Source organism: Eulemur rufifrons, chromosome 16 (assembly GCF_041146395.1).
Source record: "Eulemur rufifrons isolate Redbay chromosome 16, OSU_ERuf_1, whole genome shotgun sequence".
Lineage (NCBI taxonomy): Eukaryota > Metazoa > Chordata > Mammalia > Primates > Lemuridae > Eulemur > Eulemur rufifrons.
This window is the reverse complement of record NC_090998.1, coordinates 10,014,275-10,034,223: the sequence shown is the minus strand read 5'-3', so window position 1 is coordinate 10,034,223 and position 19,949 is coordinate 10,014,275. Positions and strand designations below refer to the sequence as shown.

The 19,949-nt window shown below is 33.0% G+C and overlaps 1 protein-coding gene across 1 annotated transcript; it reads left to right on the top strand.

Moving 5' to 3' along the window:
* Nucleotides 1-12,547: 12,547 nt before the first annotated feature.
* Nucleotides 12,548-17,138, top strand: LOC138396303 (NKG2-A/NKG2-B type II integral membrane protein-like). The gene is made up of 6 exons (XM_069489441.1): nucleotides 12,548-12,734; nucleotides 13,127-13,222; nucleotides 13,749-13,796; nucleotides 14,313-14,464; nucleotides 16,074-16,174; nucleotides 17,027-17,138. The coding sequence occupies exons 1-6, from the start codon at nucleotides 12,548-12,550 to the stop codon at nucleotides 17,136-17,138; spliced, it is 696 nt and encodes a 231-aa protein (XP_069345542.1).
* Nucleotides 17,139-19,949: the final 2,811 nt, after the last annotated feature.

Sequence of the window (19,949 nt, the reverse complement as noted above, 5' to 3'; positions counted from 1 at the left end):
TTATTATCATTACCAAGTATTATGTACTGTACATAAATACATGTACACTTTTATATGACTGTCACCACAGTAGGTGTGTTTATAGCAGCATTACCACACACACATGAATGATGCATTGTGCTAAAACAATGTCTTTGATATAACCAGGAGACAGGAATTTTTCAGCTCCCTTTTAATCTTATAGGACCACTGTTGTATATGTAGTTCATCATTGACAAAAATGTCATGCACTGAATGACTATATGTCATGTCCTTTCTTATATGGAATGATATGGTGTTTTCACTATTGTAGCATTTAACTTATTAGAGAGTCTAGGCTCATACAAAGACATAATAAAAATATAAAGACACCCCCAAAATTATTCAAAATATTAGGAGTAGTTTGAATTTACTCCATATGATATAAATATACATGCACATATATATTACCTAAATATATACTAAATATATATAATACTGTGACTATTTCTAATAATTACAACACCTAGTATCCTAAGAGTTATAGTAAATTGGAAACGAATAATAAGTCAAATTTTGTTTTCATATGATGACAAAAATTGATTTTCAAGAATTTTCTTTAAATGGAGAGAATTAGTTACTGTTCACTCTAACTAGTGAGTTAGGAAATAAAATTTAAATATCTGATAAGATGATGCACTTCTTTCCAATCCAAACTTGGATTTACTGAAAGGAAATTTGAAGAAAAGGAATTGTGTAGTCATATGTAAATGGATATTGACTGGATAAAATATTAATCACAATGTTTCAAACTTTAAAGTGTACGTTTGTATTAGAAATTTTCTAGAATATAACTAGATTTTAAGCGACATAGTTAAGAACACCTTCCCAAACATGGTTTTCAGAAATTTAGTTTTGTATTTCTTCGTTTCTTTATCAGTAAGTTTATAGATGTTGTGTCTGATATGCCAAAGACCCTCACTTCTGTTAGGCTAAAGAAGTTTACACATATCCATTTATCAGAAATGGAGAGTAAAATCACACAGCTGAACATTAAACAAGGCATTTAATACAAATCTTTAGTAAATAATATTTTATATATTAATCTCCTATAAATATTTCCACTGTATATAAGAAATTTCCACTTTGTAAAGCATAACTTTTGGTTGTATAAGTGAAATGTCAATTAACAAGACAATTTACTTTTATTAATACAAGTTACTTTCAATGAGAAAACAAAGAGGAAAAACAAATTATTCTTTGCAATGTTATTTTTTATATTTTATTTCCAAAATTGGTGTGAAAACATACAATTTTTTTATACATACATGAAAAACCACATTGTGTGTAGAATTGGACCACATGTTTAATTAAAGAAATGTTTTTTTAAGAAAACATCGTTTCTCAGGGGAATAATATATTTAATATTTGTAATGGATTTGTAAAGTCAGTTTCAGTTATTGACTCACAATCATAGATTTAAATTTCTTCCTAGCAAATCTACTTTATAGCAACAAATTTTACGTTTGTACTATTGTGTTTCTAAGTGTAATTAGTGGTAATCCATGAACTCATATATGTTAATATAATTTCTTATAGAAAGCTGATTGAATTTTAATTCAAGCCCTATCAACATAATTCCTAAGTTTCCAGATTCCCCTGCACATAATATATGCATGGTTAAATTTTGTAAACTAGTAAATACGAGAGCTTAGACTTCTCTTTTCCTCTTCTTAAATATATTTGTGGATTTCTTGAGATCAATCTTATTTTCTCTACCAGTGTCTTAGTTACCTCATTGCCTAGAGGATAAAAGTTCCACATTTTATCCCCTTTGTAGTTTTTCTGTTGTCAAGAAATATATTTACAGAAATTGTTTGATTTTAAAACTTTCTGTTAAGTAGTTCACATACAATTCAGGCCATTGCTTTGAGCCAAGTAGTCAGTAAACAGCACCTTGGACCATATTGATGTCATAGGATGAACTGCACATCCCCTAGAAGCCACAGAGGTTCCACCACAACCTTGGCAGCACTGAGGTTTGCTCTACATCTACAAGGGTGAGCAGAAACACCTACTGCTCACATCCAACCACTCTCACACACAGTTATTTCTACTTACTCTTCTGTTACATTCAGTTTTTGTATACATTCAACTTTGTTCATCATATTTCACTTGTAAGTGCTCCCTGAGTGTAGGAGTTACAACACCTCTTTTTAGATTGTTTACAGCTCCTGAGAACCAATAAATATTTTATCTATTATGCTGTTGTTGTTGCTTGCTATAGCATATGCAAAAGATAGTGTAACTATAGTCAATCGTGAGTTATTGTGTACTTTTAAATAACTAAAAGAGTGGGATTTGAATGCTCCTAACACAAAGAAGTAAAAAACGCTTGAGGTAATGGACACCCAATCACCCTGGTTTGATTGCTGTGCGTTGTATGCCTGTGTCAAAACATCACATGTACCCCACCAATATATGCAACTATTATGCATCCATAATAATTAAAAATTAAAAAAAACTCAGAGGAAAGTAAGAACTAGGAAGAACTAAGCAGCCAGGAAGTAGGGTTAGAGAGAGACCCACATGTCAGTGTATATTCTTTTGTACACTTTTAATTTTGAGCAGGTGTATATATTTACCTATTCAAAAGTAAATATTTTTAAACCACACAAAAATTACAATAGAACTGAAAAATGCATGTTGCCTAGTGATGCTGTATTCATAACATCATAGTGAAATGCATTCCTCACAGGTTTGTGGTGATGCTGGTGTAAACTAACCAACTATGCTGCTACCTATATAAAAGTACACAGCACATAATACTTGATAAGGATCAATAACTATGCTCCCGGTGACTGGTGTAGGTATTATACATTTTACTGTCATTTGAGAGTGTACTGTTCCCACTTATGTAAAAGAAAAAGTTAACTGTAAAACAACCTCAGGCAGGTCCTTCAGGGGTATTTCAGATAATGACATTATTATCATAGAAGATGACAGTTCCAGACATATTACTGCCCCTAAAGACCTTCCAGTGAAACAAGATGTGGAGGTGGAAGACAGTGATAGTAATGATCCTGACGCTGTGTAGATGTAGGGTAATGTATGCTCTATGTCTTAGTTTCTAACGAAAGAGTTTAAAAAGTACAAAAATAAATAAAATTTTTACAAATTGGAAAGGCATAAAGAATGAGGATACATAGACAAGCTTGTGCTTTAAGCTAAGGTTTATAACAAAAGCATCAAAAAGTTAAAAGAATAACAAGTTTTTAAAGAACAAAATTACAGTAAGCTACAGTCAATTTTTAATGTTATTTTTTAGTAAATTTATTATTTTGTATCTTATATGAGAAGAATTATCATCAAATACCCGTGTATTCATTACTGAACTTAAGAATTCAGGGGTCTGTGTTCTCTTTCCAATTCAGAATCCTTATTGCACACCCCTTTCTCCTGTCAGAGGAAAAACAAAATCTTTAATTTAAAGTTTTTCATTGCAACATGTCTTTATATTTTTAGCATAGGTAGATATATCCCTAAGGAATGCATTTTTTTCTGTATATTTTAAAACTTTATGTAGCTGGTACAATTCTCTCTGACTTCTTCTCCAAATTGCATTTTTTCCCTCTGAGAATTAGTTTGTTAGCTACATCAGTGTTAATATGTGTGACTATTCCATTCATTTTTGCTGTTGCATTCCATTGTATCCAATCACCTCTTGTTGTATACCTTTTTTTGCAATATATATAACCTAAACTTTTGTACCCCCATAATAAGCTGAAATAAAAAAAAGGTGTACAACAACAGCTGATTGGATAAGGTTAATTTTTTATTGAGAGAAAAATGTTTTAATAAATTTAGCGTAGTCTAACTGTACAATGGTTATAAAGACTACAGTGTGTACTGTAATATTCTTGGCCTTCACATTCACTCACATCTTTTTCACTGACTCATCCAGGCAAACTTCCAGTCCTGTAAGCTTTATTCATGGTAATTTCTCCATATAGGTTTATCATATCTCATCTTTTATACTGTATTTGTACTGGACTTTTCAATGTTTATATGTGTTTAGATAAACAAATATGTAACATGGGATTACAATTTCCTAAAATATTCAGTACAGTAGCAAGCTGTGCATGTTTGTAGTCTTCTAAGTGTTTGGTATGTTTTGTATAAGTACACTCTATGATGTTAACACAATTATGAAATACCCTAATGATGCATTTCTCAGAGCATATCCCTATCATTAATTGGGGCCTGACTGTATAACATTATTTAATTGAAAACACTAAATGGTTGTTTGTAGAAAATATAGACATCAGCACCACAAATTTAACAAAAGAACATTGGTGAATGTTATATTATTTGCCATCTTTATAAATAAATAAATTTTTTGTTTTGATTTTATGATGTGACTAATAGAAACTAATTTAATTCAAACATAATAAATATGTAAACATAATATATTTCTTAAGCTAGAAATACATACAGCATGCACACAAGCATATATCCATATGAGATTATTAATTTAGTTTATGAAAATATAATGAACACAAATACATATGTAGGTAACCACCATTAGCTATTCTTGGAAGGCTCAAATACTAGTTGAGATTTCGTAAATAGAAATATATATTTAAATTCCATTTTTCTAGATTTTAGAAAGTTATAGGCTTGGGCTTTTCTGTACTCAATCTTTAAGGGGTTGCATAAAAGTGAATATCCTTTGGAGTTACAGATAACAAATATTCCCTCTTTTTTGACACAAGATAAGGAATGATGAAAAAATTTTCATTGCATACAATGAAGATAATTTAAATTTTATTTGTTTTTTTAAATTTCAAAATATTAAGTGGGTACAAATGGTTTTGTTACTTGGATAGTTTTATAATGCTTAAGTCAGGAGTGTTAGTGTGCCCATCACATGAGTAGTGTTCATTGTATCTATTAGGTAGGTTTTTATCCCTCCTCTTAGACCGCTTCCCCCTCCTTCATTTCTGATGAGTTTTATTTTTCTCTGTGCTCATGTGTGCTCATTAATTAGTTTGAAAATCTTGAAGAGTACATGTGGTGTTTGTTTATACATCCTGAGATACTCCACTTAGGATAATGGTCTCCATTCATTCCAAATTACTGCAAAATTCACTAATTCATTTCTTTTTATGGCTTAGTAGTACTTCATAGTGTGTATATTTATATACAGGGTGTCCCAAAAGTCTCCATACAAAGGGAAAATTTCCTAAAATAAAATGTACCTTTACTTACAAAATATTCATTACAAAATTTTAGAAAATTTTCCCTTTGTATGGAGACTTTTGGGGCACCTTGTATATACATCACATTTTGTTAATCCACTCATGTATTGATGGGCACTTAGATTGATTCCACATCTTTGTGATTGTGAATTGTGCTGTGATAAACATTCAAGTACAGGTGTCTTTTTTATGGAACAACTTCTATTTCTTTGTGTAGGTATGCAGTGTGGGTTGTCTGGGTTGAATGGTAGGTTGAAATTTATTTCTTTGATGAATCCCCATACTGTTTGCCATAGAGATTGTACCAATTTACATTCGCACAGGGGTATAAATGTTCCCTTCTCTCTGTATCCATGCCAGCATCCACTATCTTTTGATTTTTTAATAATAGCTATTCTGACAAGGGCAAGGTAATATGTCATTGTGGTTTTAATTTTCATTTTCCTGATGATTAGTGACGTTGAGCATTTCCTCACATGCATCATGTCCATTTGTATATCTTCTTGTGCAAAATTTCTTTTCATATCTTTAGCCCACTAATGTTTTTTTCTGATTTGTTTTATCTAATAAATTCTACATATTATCCCTTTTTGAGATGTATAGTTTGTGAATATTTTCTCCCACTCTATTGGTTTTATATTTACTTTGTTGATTATTTCCTTGGCTGTGCAGAAGCATTTTAATTTGATATTGCCTATGTGGTCTTAATAATAAATTTTTTGCCTAGGCCAATGTCTGGAAGAGTTATTCCAACAGTTTCTTCCAGAGATTTTATGGTTTCATGCCTTACACTTAAGTCTTTTATCCACCTTGAATTAATTTTTGTATATGCTGAGAGATAGGTGTTCTGTTTCCTTCTTCTGCATGTGCCTATCCAGTTTTCCCAGCACCATTTATTGAATAGTGCTTCTTTTCCCCAGTGTATCTTGTTGGCTTCTTTGTCTTAGATCAGTTGGTTATAGGTAGATGGCATTACATCTGGAATCTCTTTTCTGTTCCATGTATCTATGTCTCAATTTTTGTACTAATGCCATGCTGTTTGGATTACTATAGCCTCATAGTATAATTTCATAGTATAATTTAAAGCCTGGTAATGTGATGTATCCATGTTTGTTCTTGCTTAAGATTGCTTTGGCTGTTATGGCTCTTTTTTTGGTTCTAAATGAAGCATGCAAGTATTTTTACTAGATCTGTGAAATATGACGTAGATATTTTGATGAGGACTGCATTCAATCTGTAGATCACTTTGAGTAGTAGGGATATTTTAACAATGTTGATTCTACCAATCCATGAGCATGATGTTTTTTAATTTCTTTGAATCATCTGCAATTTCTATCCTTGGTGTTTTATAGTTCTCCTTGTAGATATCTTTTACCTCTTCTGTTAAGTATATTTCTAAGAATTTCATTTTCTTTATAACCTTTGGGGATGGTATTGAGTCCCTAATTTGTCTCTCAGCTTGATTGTTATTAGTATATAGAAATGCTACTGATTTGAGTACATTGATTTTGTAGCCTGAGATTTTGCTAAATTTATTTATCGATTATAGGAAATTTTTGTTGAAGACTTTTGGGTTTTGTAGACACAAGATCATATCATCAGCAAAAAGCAATATTTTGATCTCCCATTTCCTGATTTGGATATTCTTTCTTTTTTTTTCTTGCCTGATTGCTCTGGCTAGGACTTCCAGTACTATGTTGCATAGAAGTGGTCAAAGTAGACACACTTTTCTTGTTACAGATCTTATGGTAAATGCTTTCAACTTTTCCCCATTCAGTATGATGTTGGCTGTGGGTGTTTCATATATGGTTTTTATAATTTTGAGATTTGTTCCTTCTATGCCTAGTTTGTTGAGTGTTTTTTATCATGAAAGTGTGCTGGATATGTCAAACTGTTTTTCTGCATATATGGAGATGATCATATGACGTTTATTTTTGCTTTTGTTTATGTGGTGAATCACGTTTATTGATTTACACATTTTGAACCATCCTTGTATCCCGGGGATGAAACTCACTTGATCATGATAAATTATGTTTTGCTGTGCTGTTGAATTTGATTGCCAGTATTTTGTTGAGGATTTTTGCATGTGTGTTCTTAAAGGATATTGGTCTTTAGTTTTCTCTTTTTGTTGTGTCCTTTCCTGGTTTTGGTATCAAGGTGATACTGGCTTCATAGATGAGTTAAGGAGGAGTCCCTCCTTCTCTGTGTTATGGAATAATTTCTGTAGTATGGGTAGCAGGTCTTCCTTGTAGGTCTGGTAGAATCTGTCTGTGAATCCATCTGGTCCAGGGCTTTTTTTTGGGGGGGGGGGGGCCGACACTTTTTATTACTGCTTCAGTCTCATTACTCATTATTGTTCTATTCAGGATTTTTATTTATTTCTGATTGAATTTTTGAAGGTTGTGTGTTTCCAGAAATTTGTCCATTTCCTCTACATTTTCTAGTTTATGTGGGTAGAGATTTTCATATTCACAGATGATATTTTGTATGTGTGATATCAGTTGTTATATTTCTTTTTCATTTCTGATTGAGCTTACTTGGGTCCTTTCTCTTCTATTCCTGGTTAATCTAGCAAGAGGTCCATTGATTTTGTCTTTTCAAAGAACCAAGTTTTTGTTTTGTTGCTTTTGTATTTTTGTTTGTTTGTTTTCCATTTCATTTCATTCTGCTCTGGGCTTTGTTATTAATATTTATTTTCTTCTGCTATTTTTCAGTTTGGTTTGTTTTTCCTTTTCTAAGTCCTTGAGATGTGACATTAGGTTGTTAATCTTTCTGTCTTTCTGATGTAGGCATTTAAGGCTATGGATTTTCCCCTTAGAAATGCTTTTGCTCAATCCCATAGATTTTGATAGTGTATGTCTCCTTTGTTTCACTAATCCTCCTACATAGTGAGAAGTGGAGGTCCCTAGATGGCACTTTTCCACCCTAGTCTGTAATGCTGACCCAGCAAGGGAGAAGTAGGCACACTGAGAGCCTATAGTGTAGCCCTTCTGTTTTGTCTTGTTCCCCTGTCATAGTCACAGTTCAAGCCAGTGCTTGATGATTAATGTGTAAAGTGGTGAGTTGTTCCCCAGATTGTTGTTGGAAGTTTGAGTTGGGGGCTGTGTGGAACTCTCCCCACAAAGGCTGGTATTGTGAAGAATTGCCCTTCCTGAGGTTTCCCTAGGGAGGTGGCAGTGGCAGCTGAGTAAGGCTATCTAGGTAGTGGTTGTTGGTGTCTGAATTGTGGTCAAATCAGTCCATGTTCATTGGTGGCTCAAGGCTGAGAGGTTCCTGGCAAATCATTGGACCATGAACAGTTACCTGGGACCAGAATCAGGGGTGGGATCTTGGGGTCCAGGTACAATGCTAGAATCTCAAGGGGTGTTATTGCGGGCCCAACAGGAGTTCTGGAGTCACTGGGGCAGAGTCTCATTCTGGCGTCAGTGCTGTAGCCTTACAGGGACATAGGTGTGTTCCTTTGGTAAGGAAGGAACTGTGTAGGCAGGGCCTTAGCATCAGTCCATAGAGTGGAACCACAGCGGTGGGTCCCCACAGGCATGGAATGGTTCCAGGCATGGGGACTGAGGATGCATAGCCATATGGTCGGTTATAGTTCCAGCAGCCAGGAAATACTCTGGCACTGGCATAGTGATGTTCAGTGGCACAAGGACTGTGCATGTTGAGGTGTGAGTGTGGGGAGCAGTATTAGGGGCATGGAAACAGTGGAATATGAGCTGTGTGGGGTGGACAACAGCATCTGGGTTGCAAAGGGTTGGGTAGAACTGTGGAGTGGGGACTCTGAGGGTTATACCCCCACCCTAGTCTCAGTAGCATGAGGCTTCCCAGGTGGTGTCTGTGGTGCCTGAGGAACCACCTCTGCTCAGATTCTGTGCTGGGAGGGTGAGGTGCTTGACTCTCAGTTACAATCCATAGCACCAGAGACCATACCCTCTGCCCACTCACTCCCCATCCCAGCACAGGTGATGTGAAGACGGCTGCTGGAAAGCCAAGCCTTGTGCAGATCTGGTGCCTGCATCTGAAAGCTCAGAGTGATGTCAGCTGCAGAAATTAGGGATCAGCACCCACGGATACCTTCTGAACTCACTTTCCAGTGCAATGTCTCTCTGTAGACTCCATGCAGCTCCCAGATCAGTCCAGAGGTCTGTGGTCCTGGAGGGATCCACTTCACAGCTCCAGCTGCCTGTGGGATGAGTATGGAGCCCCAGGGTTCTCTCCTTCTATCCTTCCCCAGGTATAGATGCCAGCCTAAAGTTCCCTTTGCACTTGTGTAATGAATTGGTCTGTCACCTTCTCCTTCAATCCAAATATCCCCCATGGCTTCTCCAGAGTTTTACAATGTTCTTTCCAAGAAGAGCCATCTGTAGGTAGGCATCCGCCTGCAACTTTCCATCCTCTTTTTGAAGGCAGCATGCATGGGCTGCTTCCAATCTTCCATCTTGCCCCACGCTCCCCTAAAGATTTTGTCTTGATGTTAATATGTTTAACTTTTGTGTTAAACATCTATATTTTTTTTGTCCTCACTATTTTTTACTTAGGGGAAATTTTTTTTTTATATTTCTTCTGTCCCCCTACTTAGTTGACTCAGCCTTTAATCATGTACAACAAATATTCCCATTAAAATACAGACAATTAGTTATGATGGAGAATGAATCAATGAACACTATAATAAATAGTTATTTAATATTTTAATCTCTGGCATGCTGATCTAATTAAAAATTGATTGATGTTTATCCTCCTGAGAGACATTTATTTTCATTAAGGGAAATCAGAAACTTAAATAAGAAACATAAATAATTTTTATGTTTAAAAAATAAAATTAAATGCAAGAATTTAAGACCTGAAGAAGAGAAATTGAGAAGATAAGTTTGGCAATGATGGATTTTGTGCCAGCTACAATAAGGTGAAACTGTAGTAATTTCTCAGAATAATTAATGACAAATATCAGTAAGTATCTCTTGATAATGTTACTATGAGTTTTTGAATTTTTTCTATCATAACAGATAATGATAATGATACCAATAAAAAGTATATAATGTTAATATTTAGCAACCTTTCTAAAAGTGAGGCTTAAACATCTAAGACACTCTTAAAAACTAACTTGGCATATATTTGATTGAGATGAGAAAAGGTTAACTGCATGGGTAGTTTTTCTACCCATGCAGTTAACTCTTTTTCCCCCCCACATCTTGTAAAATATGAAAGCAGCTTCTCAGAGGCACTTAAAATGGACAAACTAAATGACCCATTTTAGAATTCTACTTTGTCCTTGCAATAGGAGCCCGAAGTCTTCCATATTTTGGAGGTGTGTGATGACATAAACTGATTTCAAAGTAGCCCATGTGTGAGAATTTCCTGTACAGACCTTCAGTGACACAGTGATGAGAAATCTACTTTTTCCACTCTTGACTCACTCTAAGCCTTCACAGGGCACTCTGAAGATCACAGACATTGTTTGTTCTTGTCCTGGATTTATGCCTTGAAATTTTACATTTTATTTCTCAGCTACCGTAGGGCTTTTTATGAGAGTAACCTGGCCTCTGCACTAAAGGATGCATGAATTTCTGGGGACAGAAGGTATGTGTTGCTACTCTCTATCTCTCTACTAGCCTACCTCATTTAGTGGAAGATTCCAAGTAATAAGTGTGATGCAACTGAGGTATAATTAATCTACAATAAACTTAAAGTAGAAATTTATTTCTTTATGTGAAGATTCAGGATAAAAACATAAAATATGAAATACGTTGGAGAATTTCCTAAGTTTGCAACAGCCTGTGGAGACCTAGTCAAGAGTATATGCATATTAATATATCTGGGTAAATTAGCAAACATAATTTAAGTGAAACCCCTAAACCTCATGACAGTGATCAATTAAATTTGGGTCTGTAATTATTACATTGCATAACACTGTATAATAACATAATAATTTATATTTAGCTCATCCATTATGAAATATTAAAAAATTTTTTAATGATGAAAGCCAACCATAATTCCTCTTATACTTATATTAAAAGAAATCATTTTAAAAATATTTTTATGAAAATCGGGAAGGTAAATTATATAAAATGCTGAACTTAGTTATAAATAATCAAAAGACTTTTTATAAATTTATCAAATAATGTAAAAAAGATGTACCACACCGATATAAAAGACTTGTTTAATGATCTATTTTCCGGGGTTTAACTGACATGAATGAGAAACAACAACATATCAATTGTGAACAAAATAATAATTGAAGTAGCTAATATTGACAGAGAAATTTATGTGCCAGTTTGAGCAGTAGATATTTTACATTCCGTATGTTTTTCATGTTCTTTTCCCCATTTTAGGTTAAGAAACTAGGTTATTAGATACTAAGTAACTTTTTAAAGGTCACACATTGTGCATTGCAAAGCCAAAATCAATTCTAGATCTCACTGACTCCAGATTCCATTGATTCAATGAAAATATTACATTACATTATGTAAAATTATTACAAATACATAATTAAATGACCTTTATTGACATTGACAAATATAATATCTTTCTGGAAGTTTGAAACAAAAATGTTCTTCTATAAATTGTCTGCATTTTATTAATATTTATAATTTTATGGTTATATATTTCAGCACTAATAACAATTGCCAATACTTTTGTAAATAAGAATTAAATTTTTTTGTCGTGTTTCTAATACTGTTTAGGTTATGCATAAGCTTATTGTGTCGTGTACATTTTCCAACATATAAAATATTTTAAATATTTTAATGATTCACAGAAGCCTTCATCCATTCAAACAGAAGACCACTTAATAAACCTGAATTCATTTTAATAAATAAGTGTAAACTACAAAGTAAAAGTAATTTAATATAAGAGGATAATATATATGAGAACTTTCCTAGTCTCCATTTTAAGATCACTCAGTCTTTAACCATTATTGGCTTTTGAAATGATCATAAATCAGTGCATACATTTTTCTAATACATTTTAATTTTCAATATAGGAATTGTATTGATGTAAAAACATATCTTTGCAATCAGACTTTAATAAATATATTTTTGTTCATGGATTTCTTTATTCCTTGCTAATTCATTGCTTTTCATTGTTGAAGAAATAATGTTTGACAAATGTGGAAAATCCTTTAAAAATATTTTACCCTAAGACACTTTGTTTAGGCTCTAAGTAAATTAGAGAGAGAACTTCAGATTCTTCACTGCAAAATAAGAACAAATACCTACTCTCCACCTCATCCATTTTGATTGTACTAGGGATTTTGTCATTATATAAACCATTTATTAACTTCTGAAGTGCAGGTATCATAGAACACAGTCTGACATCACTCAGCTGCAAAGATGAATAACCAAAGAGTAATCTACTCTGAACTGAATCTGGCCAAAAACCCAAAGCAGCAGCAAAGGGAAACGAAAGGCACTAAAAGCTCCATTTCAGAAACTGAACGAGACATAACCTACGTGGAATTAAACCTTCAAAATGCTGCTCAGGATCCACAAGGGGATGACAAATCTTACCACTGTAAAGGTAAAGAACTTAATAGCTCCTCAATACAACTGTTCTAGGATGTGCAGTTGGGGTGCGGGGGTGTGGGGAATGAGCAGGACGTGCTCACATAGATTAATTCATGAAGACCAGAGTTCTAAGTTTAGATATTCTATTTAAATATAAACTATGCAGATGAACTTTACTCCCACATTGCTGAAATTTGTAGTCTTTGTCTAACAACTTACAGAGCACTATATTTACAGAAAAATATGCAGTGGTATATTCTGAGAGAAAAATTACTATGGTAGATGTGGCTTTGGGGTTCAAGTTTATCTATGATTCCCTGTGTGTGTGAGGTCTTTTATATGAAAATATTGTAATCAACCATCTCTGTCTCTCCTTTCTGAGTGTTTCTGTTTCTCTCCCTGCAGATTTACTGTTACCTCCAGAGAAGCTCATTGCTGGGATCCTGGGAATCATCTGTCTTGTCTTCACGTCTGCTGTGATAACAAGACTCGTCAATCCCTGTAAGTAGGTTTTGGACAATAAAAGAGAACTTTTCCACTTCATGATTGGAAATGCCTCTAAACATTTTATAATATCAGAGAATAGTATTCTGATTTTAACAGTATGTTTTGAACTAAATGAGGAATAGTTATTCTGATTTTTTTACAGTATAAATGAAACAATAGAAGCAGACAGCCTTTGTTTTTAATTATATGTATATTCAAATTTCATAATTCAAAGACATGTTTTAGGAGACTGCAAAAGCTTATCTAGAAATAGAAATTAATGTTTGAAAGTGGAAAAAACAAATACTTACAATATTATAACATATACACAGAAATGGTGAAGTATAGTTTTGAAGGCTTTGGAAGGTTATTTTTCCCAAAACCTTCACTGCTTCATTAAGTTTTTCTTGATAAAATAAATTTTACTCCAGATAATTCTAATCCTAAGTGATATACCATTTTTCAGACAAAAACTAAAATTATTGTGACTTACTTACATACTAATTTTTAATAAGGATTACTTTAATTTTTCTTGCAACAGTACCTCCTAACCAGAATAATTCTTCCAAGACTATAGGAACTCAGAAAGGTATTGATATTAATCATTTTCTATTTTGTCTCTATCTTTGGCTGTGCAAAAATTAAAATCAATATGTTGGGGGAAATAATTACAATATTGGACAATAAGCGCTCATAAATAATGATTTAGGAGGGCATTCAATTTTCTTCAGAAATAAGTAGAAATACTCATTTGAAATCATTATACTTCTTTTTGCTACCTGACTCAAATTACTACTGCTATCATATAATAAAAGTAAAATGATTTTGCTATTCAGCAAAAGTGGTTTTGTTCAGTGATTTTTCAGACGTGTGTGGGGTGAATTTATGTTTGATGTTTTACGTTATGTGGCAATATAATTAGAGGATGAAAGGCTGATCCTTTTCTGTGCATGTGTGTGAGTGAGTGGTTTTTCTTTTATATTTACCAGGCTTTGAGGATCAAAAGATATGTACATATACTCTTATACCTTTGAAAATATGTTAATTAATTTTCATTTTAAAAATTCATATTTTGTCCAGATAGTAACTCATAATTTTTCCTCAGCATGTAATTGCAGTTGTTGTCCAGAGGAGTGGTTCACATATTTCACCAATTGTTATTACATTAGTAAGGAGTTGAAAACTTGGCATGAGAGTGTGACGGCCTGTGCTTCTAACAACTCTAATCTGCTTTACATAGAAAATGAAGAAGAAATGGTAAGATGTTAAATGTTAAAAACACTTTATTAGAAGCTTATTGCATTCAATATAATATTTGTAGAATTTATCATATTTGTGTACATATTTTAGTTTCATTTTCTTCAGGTCTATATAATATTTTATTGTTTGAATTTACAATAGTTTATTTCAATTAATACACTGCTAAGGCACATTTAATTATTACCAATTCTTTCTGTTTATGGAAAACTATACGTCTATAAATGCTTTTATTCTAAATTGAATTTTGCTATTTAATTGTACTAGATACAATCACATCATGATTGTGCACATTGATCACAAAGTGAATGGACTCCTGTAATACAAGTCAGATCACAAAATAGGAGTTTCCAGCCCAGCAGCCCGGCCCATGTTCATGCCCTCAACACTTCTCCTCCCTCAGTCTCAAACCACTTCCCTGACCATTAATATTACAAATAAACTTTATGTGGTTTTGAATTTTTATAAACGGAGTCATATAGTGTGCACTTTTATGTCACTTTTCATTCGTATTAATGCACTGAGCTGTTAACTTTCACTGCAGTATTATGTACATATAACATTTTAAATGCCATTCCATCTGGTGTCTCTGGATGGGGGACCTGAGTCTCATGCCTTCAGGGACATAGAAGTTTCCTGGACGAAGCACTTGGAGTCATGGGATTCCCTTGCTGGTCCCCCTCAGCCACACCTACCCTGGTGTGTCTTGGTGGGGGACAGAAGCACTTCCTCTGGCTACTTACTATTAGCAGGTCTCCTGATAGATCACCCTTGCTAGTGGTGCCAGCCTTGCTGGTGTTGCTGGCAGGACTCCCTCTCAGTACAGAGGGGGAATGAGCTTACTTGAGGCACCTCTCATTGCCAGGTTGGGTGCTGGGAACCAGGAGGCCTAGGTCACTTTCTTCTGTTGGGTGGGGGACTTAGGATGCCCAGCCACTGTGTTGATCCTGGATCCTGGGGTCCCAAACCACTCCACCTTTCTCTTTCCACCTTTCAGAGTGTCCTTTGCTTGTATCTTTCATATGTTCAGAATTTATGGTTGCATTTTGTAGGGAGTAGCAACTGGTTGGACCACTGGTATCCCACCAGTACCAAAACAGACAAAACTGGGAGCTTAGCTAAAGAATGGTGTGATGCCTAGAAAACCGTATTTTGGGCTTACATATCATTTATTTCCTGAATGGCAGCCCTTTTAATTCCCTTCTAAACCCCCCAAATCTCAGAAATGTAGTGGAAATATACATTGATTTAATATTAACAGCAATAGAAATGTATGGACAGTGTTTAGAAAGTTATTTAAATTCATTTATATTAGTTTTGCCAACAGTGGTTACTATTAAACTACATGGGTCATAATTTTCTTCATTAACATAAGAAGAAGAATGAAACTGCTAAGTATAAATGTGTAAGAGTTCAATTTAAGTAAAAATTACGAACATTTGTGAAAGTTCTTAGCACTATATACAGGGGTTTTCAACTTCAGTATTACTTAAAACAGTAATTTTATTTTGACAGCTATAGATCCAACGAAACAACACACTACTGGCACTTTAAAAAATTGTTCAGTATTCAATAATTATTAAAATATACAATATTTATATTTCTGTAGAAATTTCTGGGCTCCCTTTCAGAGAAAACATGGATTGGAGTCTTTCGTAACAGCAGCCATCATCCATGGGTGTCAAGAAATGGCTCAACTTTCAAACTTAAGTAAGTTTTTTTGAGTGATGGTTTATACTAGAAAAAATAGGTAAAGGAGAAATTAAGAATAATATGAGTAAATTGAGGTTGAATTAAAGCCATGGAAAAGTTGTTGAAAGTTAGTGAAATGCTGATATTAATGTTAAAGAATGGACCACAGTGGTCCCTCCTTATTGGTGGTTTTATTTCCTGTAGGTTGAGGTTACGGCACTCAACCATGTTCAGAAAACTGTGAATTAAATATCCAGAAAACAACATTTTATGAGCTTTAAGTTGTTTAATGTTCTTAGTAGCAGAATGAAATTTCACACTGTCCCACTCTGTCTTGCCTGGGATGTGAATCATCTCTTTTGAAAAGTAGATCCACACTGTAGAGGCGACCAACCCATTAGTCATTTTGTAGCCCTCTGGTGATCAGATTAATGGTCACACAGTACAGCAGTGCTTGTGTTCAAGTACTTCTTGTTTTACTTAATAATGACCCCAAAGCCCAAGAATAGTGATGCTGGCATATTGTTATACTTACTCTGTTGTATTATTAGTTACTGTTGTTAATTCCTTCTTGTGCCTAATTTATAAATTAAACTTTACCACAGGTGTGTATATATAGAATAAACATAATATATAATAAGGTTCAGTAAAATAGGTGGTTACAGGCATCCACTGGTGTCTTGAAACATATCCCCTATAGATATGGGGGACTAACATGTTCAGTTTTCATAATAACCAATTCTTACTAATATTACATGAAAATATGATTAAATGATAAAAATCCTTTTCTTAATGGACATGGAAAATCCTCTTGTTTCATGAATTGTCCCAATAAAATATAAAAGAAATATGAATTTTTCTCCATTACAGAGTAGACGAAACAATATATGGTAAACATAACTGTGCTGTGCTACAGTCACTTAGACTTCAATCAGCTGGATGTGAATCTTCAAAAACATATATTTGTAAGCACAAGATTTAGAAGTTTGGAGTCGGCCAGGTAGTATTATATTTTCTGAAATGGAAATAATATTATGATTGGATAGGTCAAAATGAATTGTAATTTGTTTTAATAATGAAGAGATATTCAAAAACAATATTTGTAGTATAATACACACCTAAAAGAATAGGATGTCATTGCTTTTGTGTCTGGTTTTTTTTTTTTTTTTTCATTTTGCTCAACATTCTTTTTGTGACAATGATGTGTTCTAAAAATTGCGTGTTATGTGAATCTGTCTATATGAAATATAAAAAATGGGTGAACCATTAGAGACTGAAAGGGGAATATTCGTCCTCAAAGGCTAAGGGGAGGTTGGACTAGGAAGTGACCACTAATTGCTACATTTTTTCTTTTTTGGGTGGTGAAAATTTTCCAAATTTCGGATGTACTTTGGTTGTAACTCTGTAAATATACTAAAATTAACTGATTTATATGCTTTAAATAGATGAAATTTATGCTATCTACACGACATCTCAATAGCAGTTATTTGGAAATATCTCTCCTGCAATTATGTTTGGGACTACATTATTCTCTAAAGTCAAATTCAAAGATTAGGCCTCTATATAAAGTTAACTTTTCCAATCAATATCATGCTATGTCCAGCAATGTATTAGATTTTCTTTAATTTCTTTCCACCATATTTTGTATTGTTTGGTATTGAAGTCATACAAAAATAGTGGTATTTCACATTTAAGCCTTTTTAAATAGCATCCTTATTTTAAAATTTCCCTTAGTTATTTTGTTGCTGTAAATAGAAATACAATTGAGATTTGCATGTTGATCCCATATCCAGTTACTTCATTGATTTTATGTATGTATTCTACCACTTCAAGTATAGGATTTTATGGATTTTCTACATAAACTATTTTTACCGTAATAATCACACTTTCATTTTTTTTTAAGTGCTATAAATTTTTTATTTATTTTGCTATCTATATTTTTATTTTCAATGATGAAGAGAAGATAAAATAATGGTTCTATGTATCTCATATGTATTATTTCCTGTTTTTGAGGAGAAGATTGAACATTTCATATTTTTAATTTTTCTTATAACTTTTACATATTCAAGCAATTTTATAGCATTCCCATTTTCTAATAGATTTTGCTTTGAATCCTTGTTATGTTTTACAATTTTTGCATCAATTGAAATAATATATATTTTCTCTGTGTAATGTTTGTTATCTAAAATACTTTTAGTTCTTTTAAATGTTAAACCAGACTTGCATTTCTTAGATAAAATCATGCTAGTCATTCATATTATCTCTTTAATGTAAATCAGTGCATATAGTATATTAGAGTAACATTTCTTTCATGATCCATGTTCACAGGGAGACTCTATTATGTTTTTAGTCATTGCTATGTACTTGAATTCTTGCTATCATGGTTACACTGGGAAGCATTTCTTTTTTGATAACCTGGAAGCCTCTGTGTACAAGTACTGTTTTTTGCTCATTAGTGATGCCATCTGAGTCTGTAAAATATATTGATAGGGATGTTTATATAACAAACTCAATTTTTTTTTAGCACATGTAGGGTTTACTCAGGTGTCTGTTGTTTTACTATATTTTGGTAATTTGCGCATTTTAAGAATTTTTTATTTCACGTGGATCTTAAATTATATTTATAAAATGTTTCCACACTTTTTGATATCTGTCAAAACTGTAAGATATTCCTACATTTAATCTAGGAAAAAAGTACTTGTGCCTTCCCTTCTTCTTTCTTAAATAGCTTTTATCAATTTTATTAATTGTTTTCAATAAAAATATCTTTAGATTTGTTGATCATATCTGCTTACTGTGTCTCATGATTTTATATTATTTTTTGTTTTCTTTCTTCTACTTCACTTTAATTTAATTTAATTTCAGCTTTTTTCCTTTTGTTTTCTTTTGATGCATGCTCAGAGAAGTCCACTTCTGATTTCATTTTTTGCAATATATGTATTTAAGGCAACTAATTTTTCACAAGAAAGACCCCTGCTCTATTTTAGTCATAATTCATATAAAAATTGTGACTATCCATTGTGGTAATTTCTTTGGCTCTTACTTTCTTTAGCAACATATTACTGAATTAAAAATTATGTAGATTTTCAAATTTTTGGTTATTAACCTCTATATAGTTTAACTGTAGTTACAGTATTTTGTGTGAAGCTGAAAATGTTCTATATGTCTGTTAAAATGTGACTGGTGTGATGGAGGAACTGATTTTAAGTGTTATTTATTTTTCATTAATTACTATTAGAACTGAATAGCTACATTTCAAGTGTCACTGGCCAAGCTGACACTTCAGATTATAATATACCTTGGAAAATTCCCACAAAAACTTAAAAATATGAATACTCTGTATTAGTATAGAGTGCATATATGTGTGTGTGCGTGCATGTGCATGTTTGTAATGGTTAATTGTCTAGTTTAAATCTTTCTATAGGCTCCTCAATGTACCTATGTAATAGAGTTGAGACAAAATTGTTTATTACATGTTTATGATTGTTTATTCATTCACTCCTTTCAATTCTATGTTGAAATAGGATTATGAGGTACATGCATATTCTAAAAGATTACAACTAATGGTTTTAAAAATAAGTCAATCATTAATAAATTACATTTCCAATGATTCTTGCCTTATATAATGATATTAAATTAACTTTGGCAGTTTTCATCCTGGTTGTTGTGCGTGGTATAAATTTTTTTCAATTTTAAAATATGAAGGAGGTACAAAAGTTTTGCTACATGGATACCTTCTGTCATGCTTAAGTGAGGCCTTTTTTTGTACCTATAACTACAATAATGTTCATTG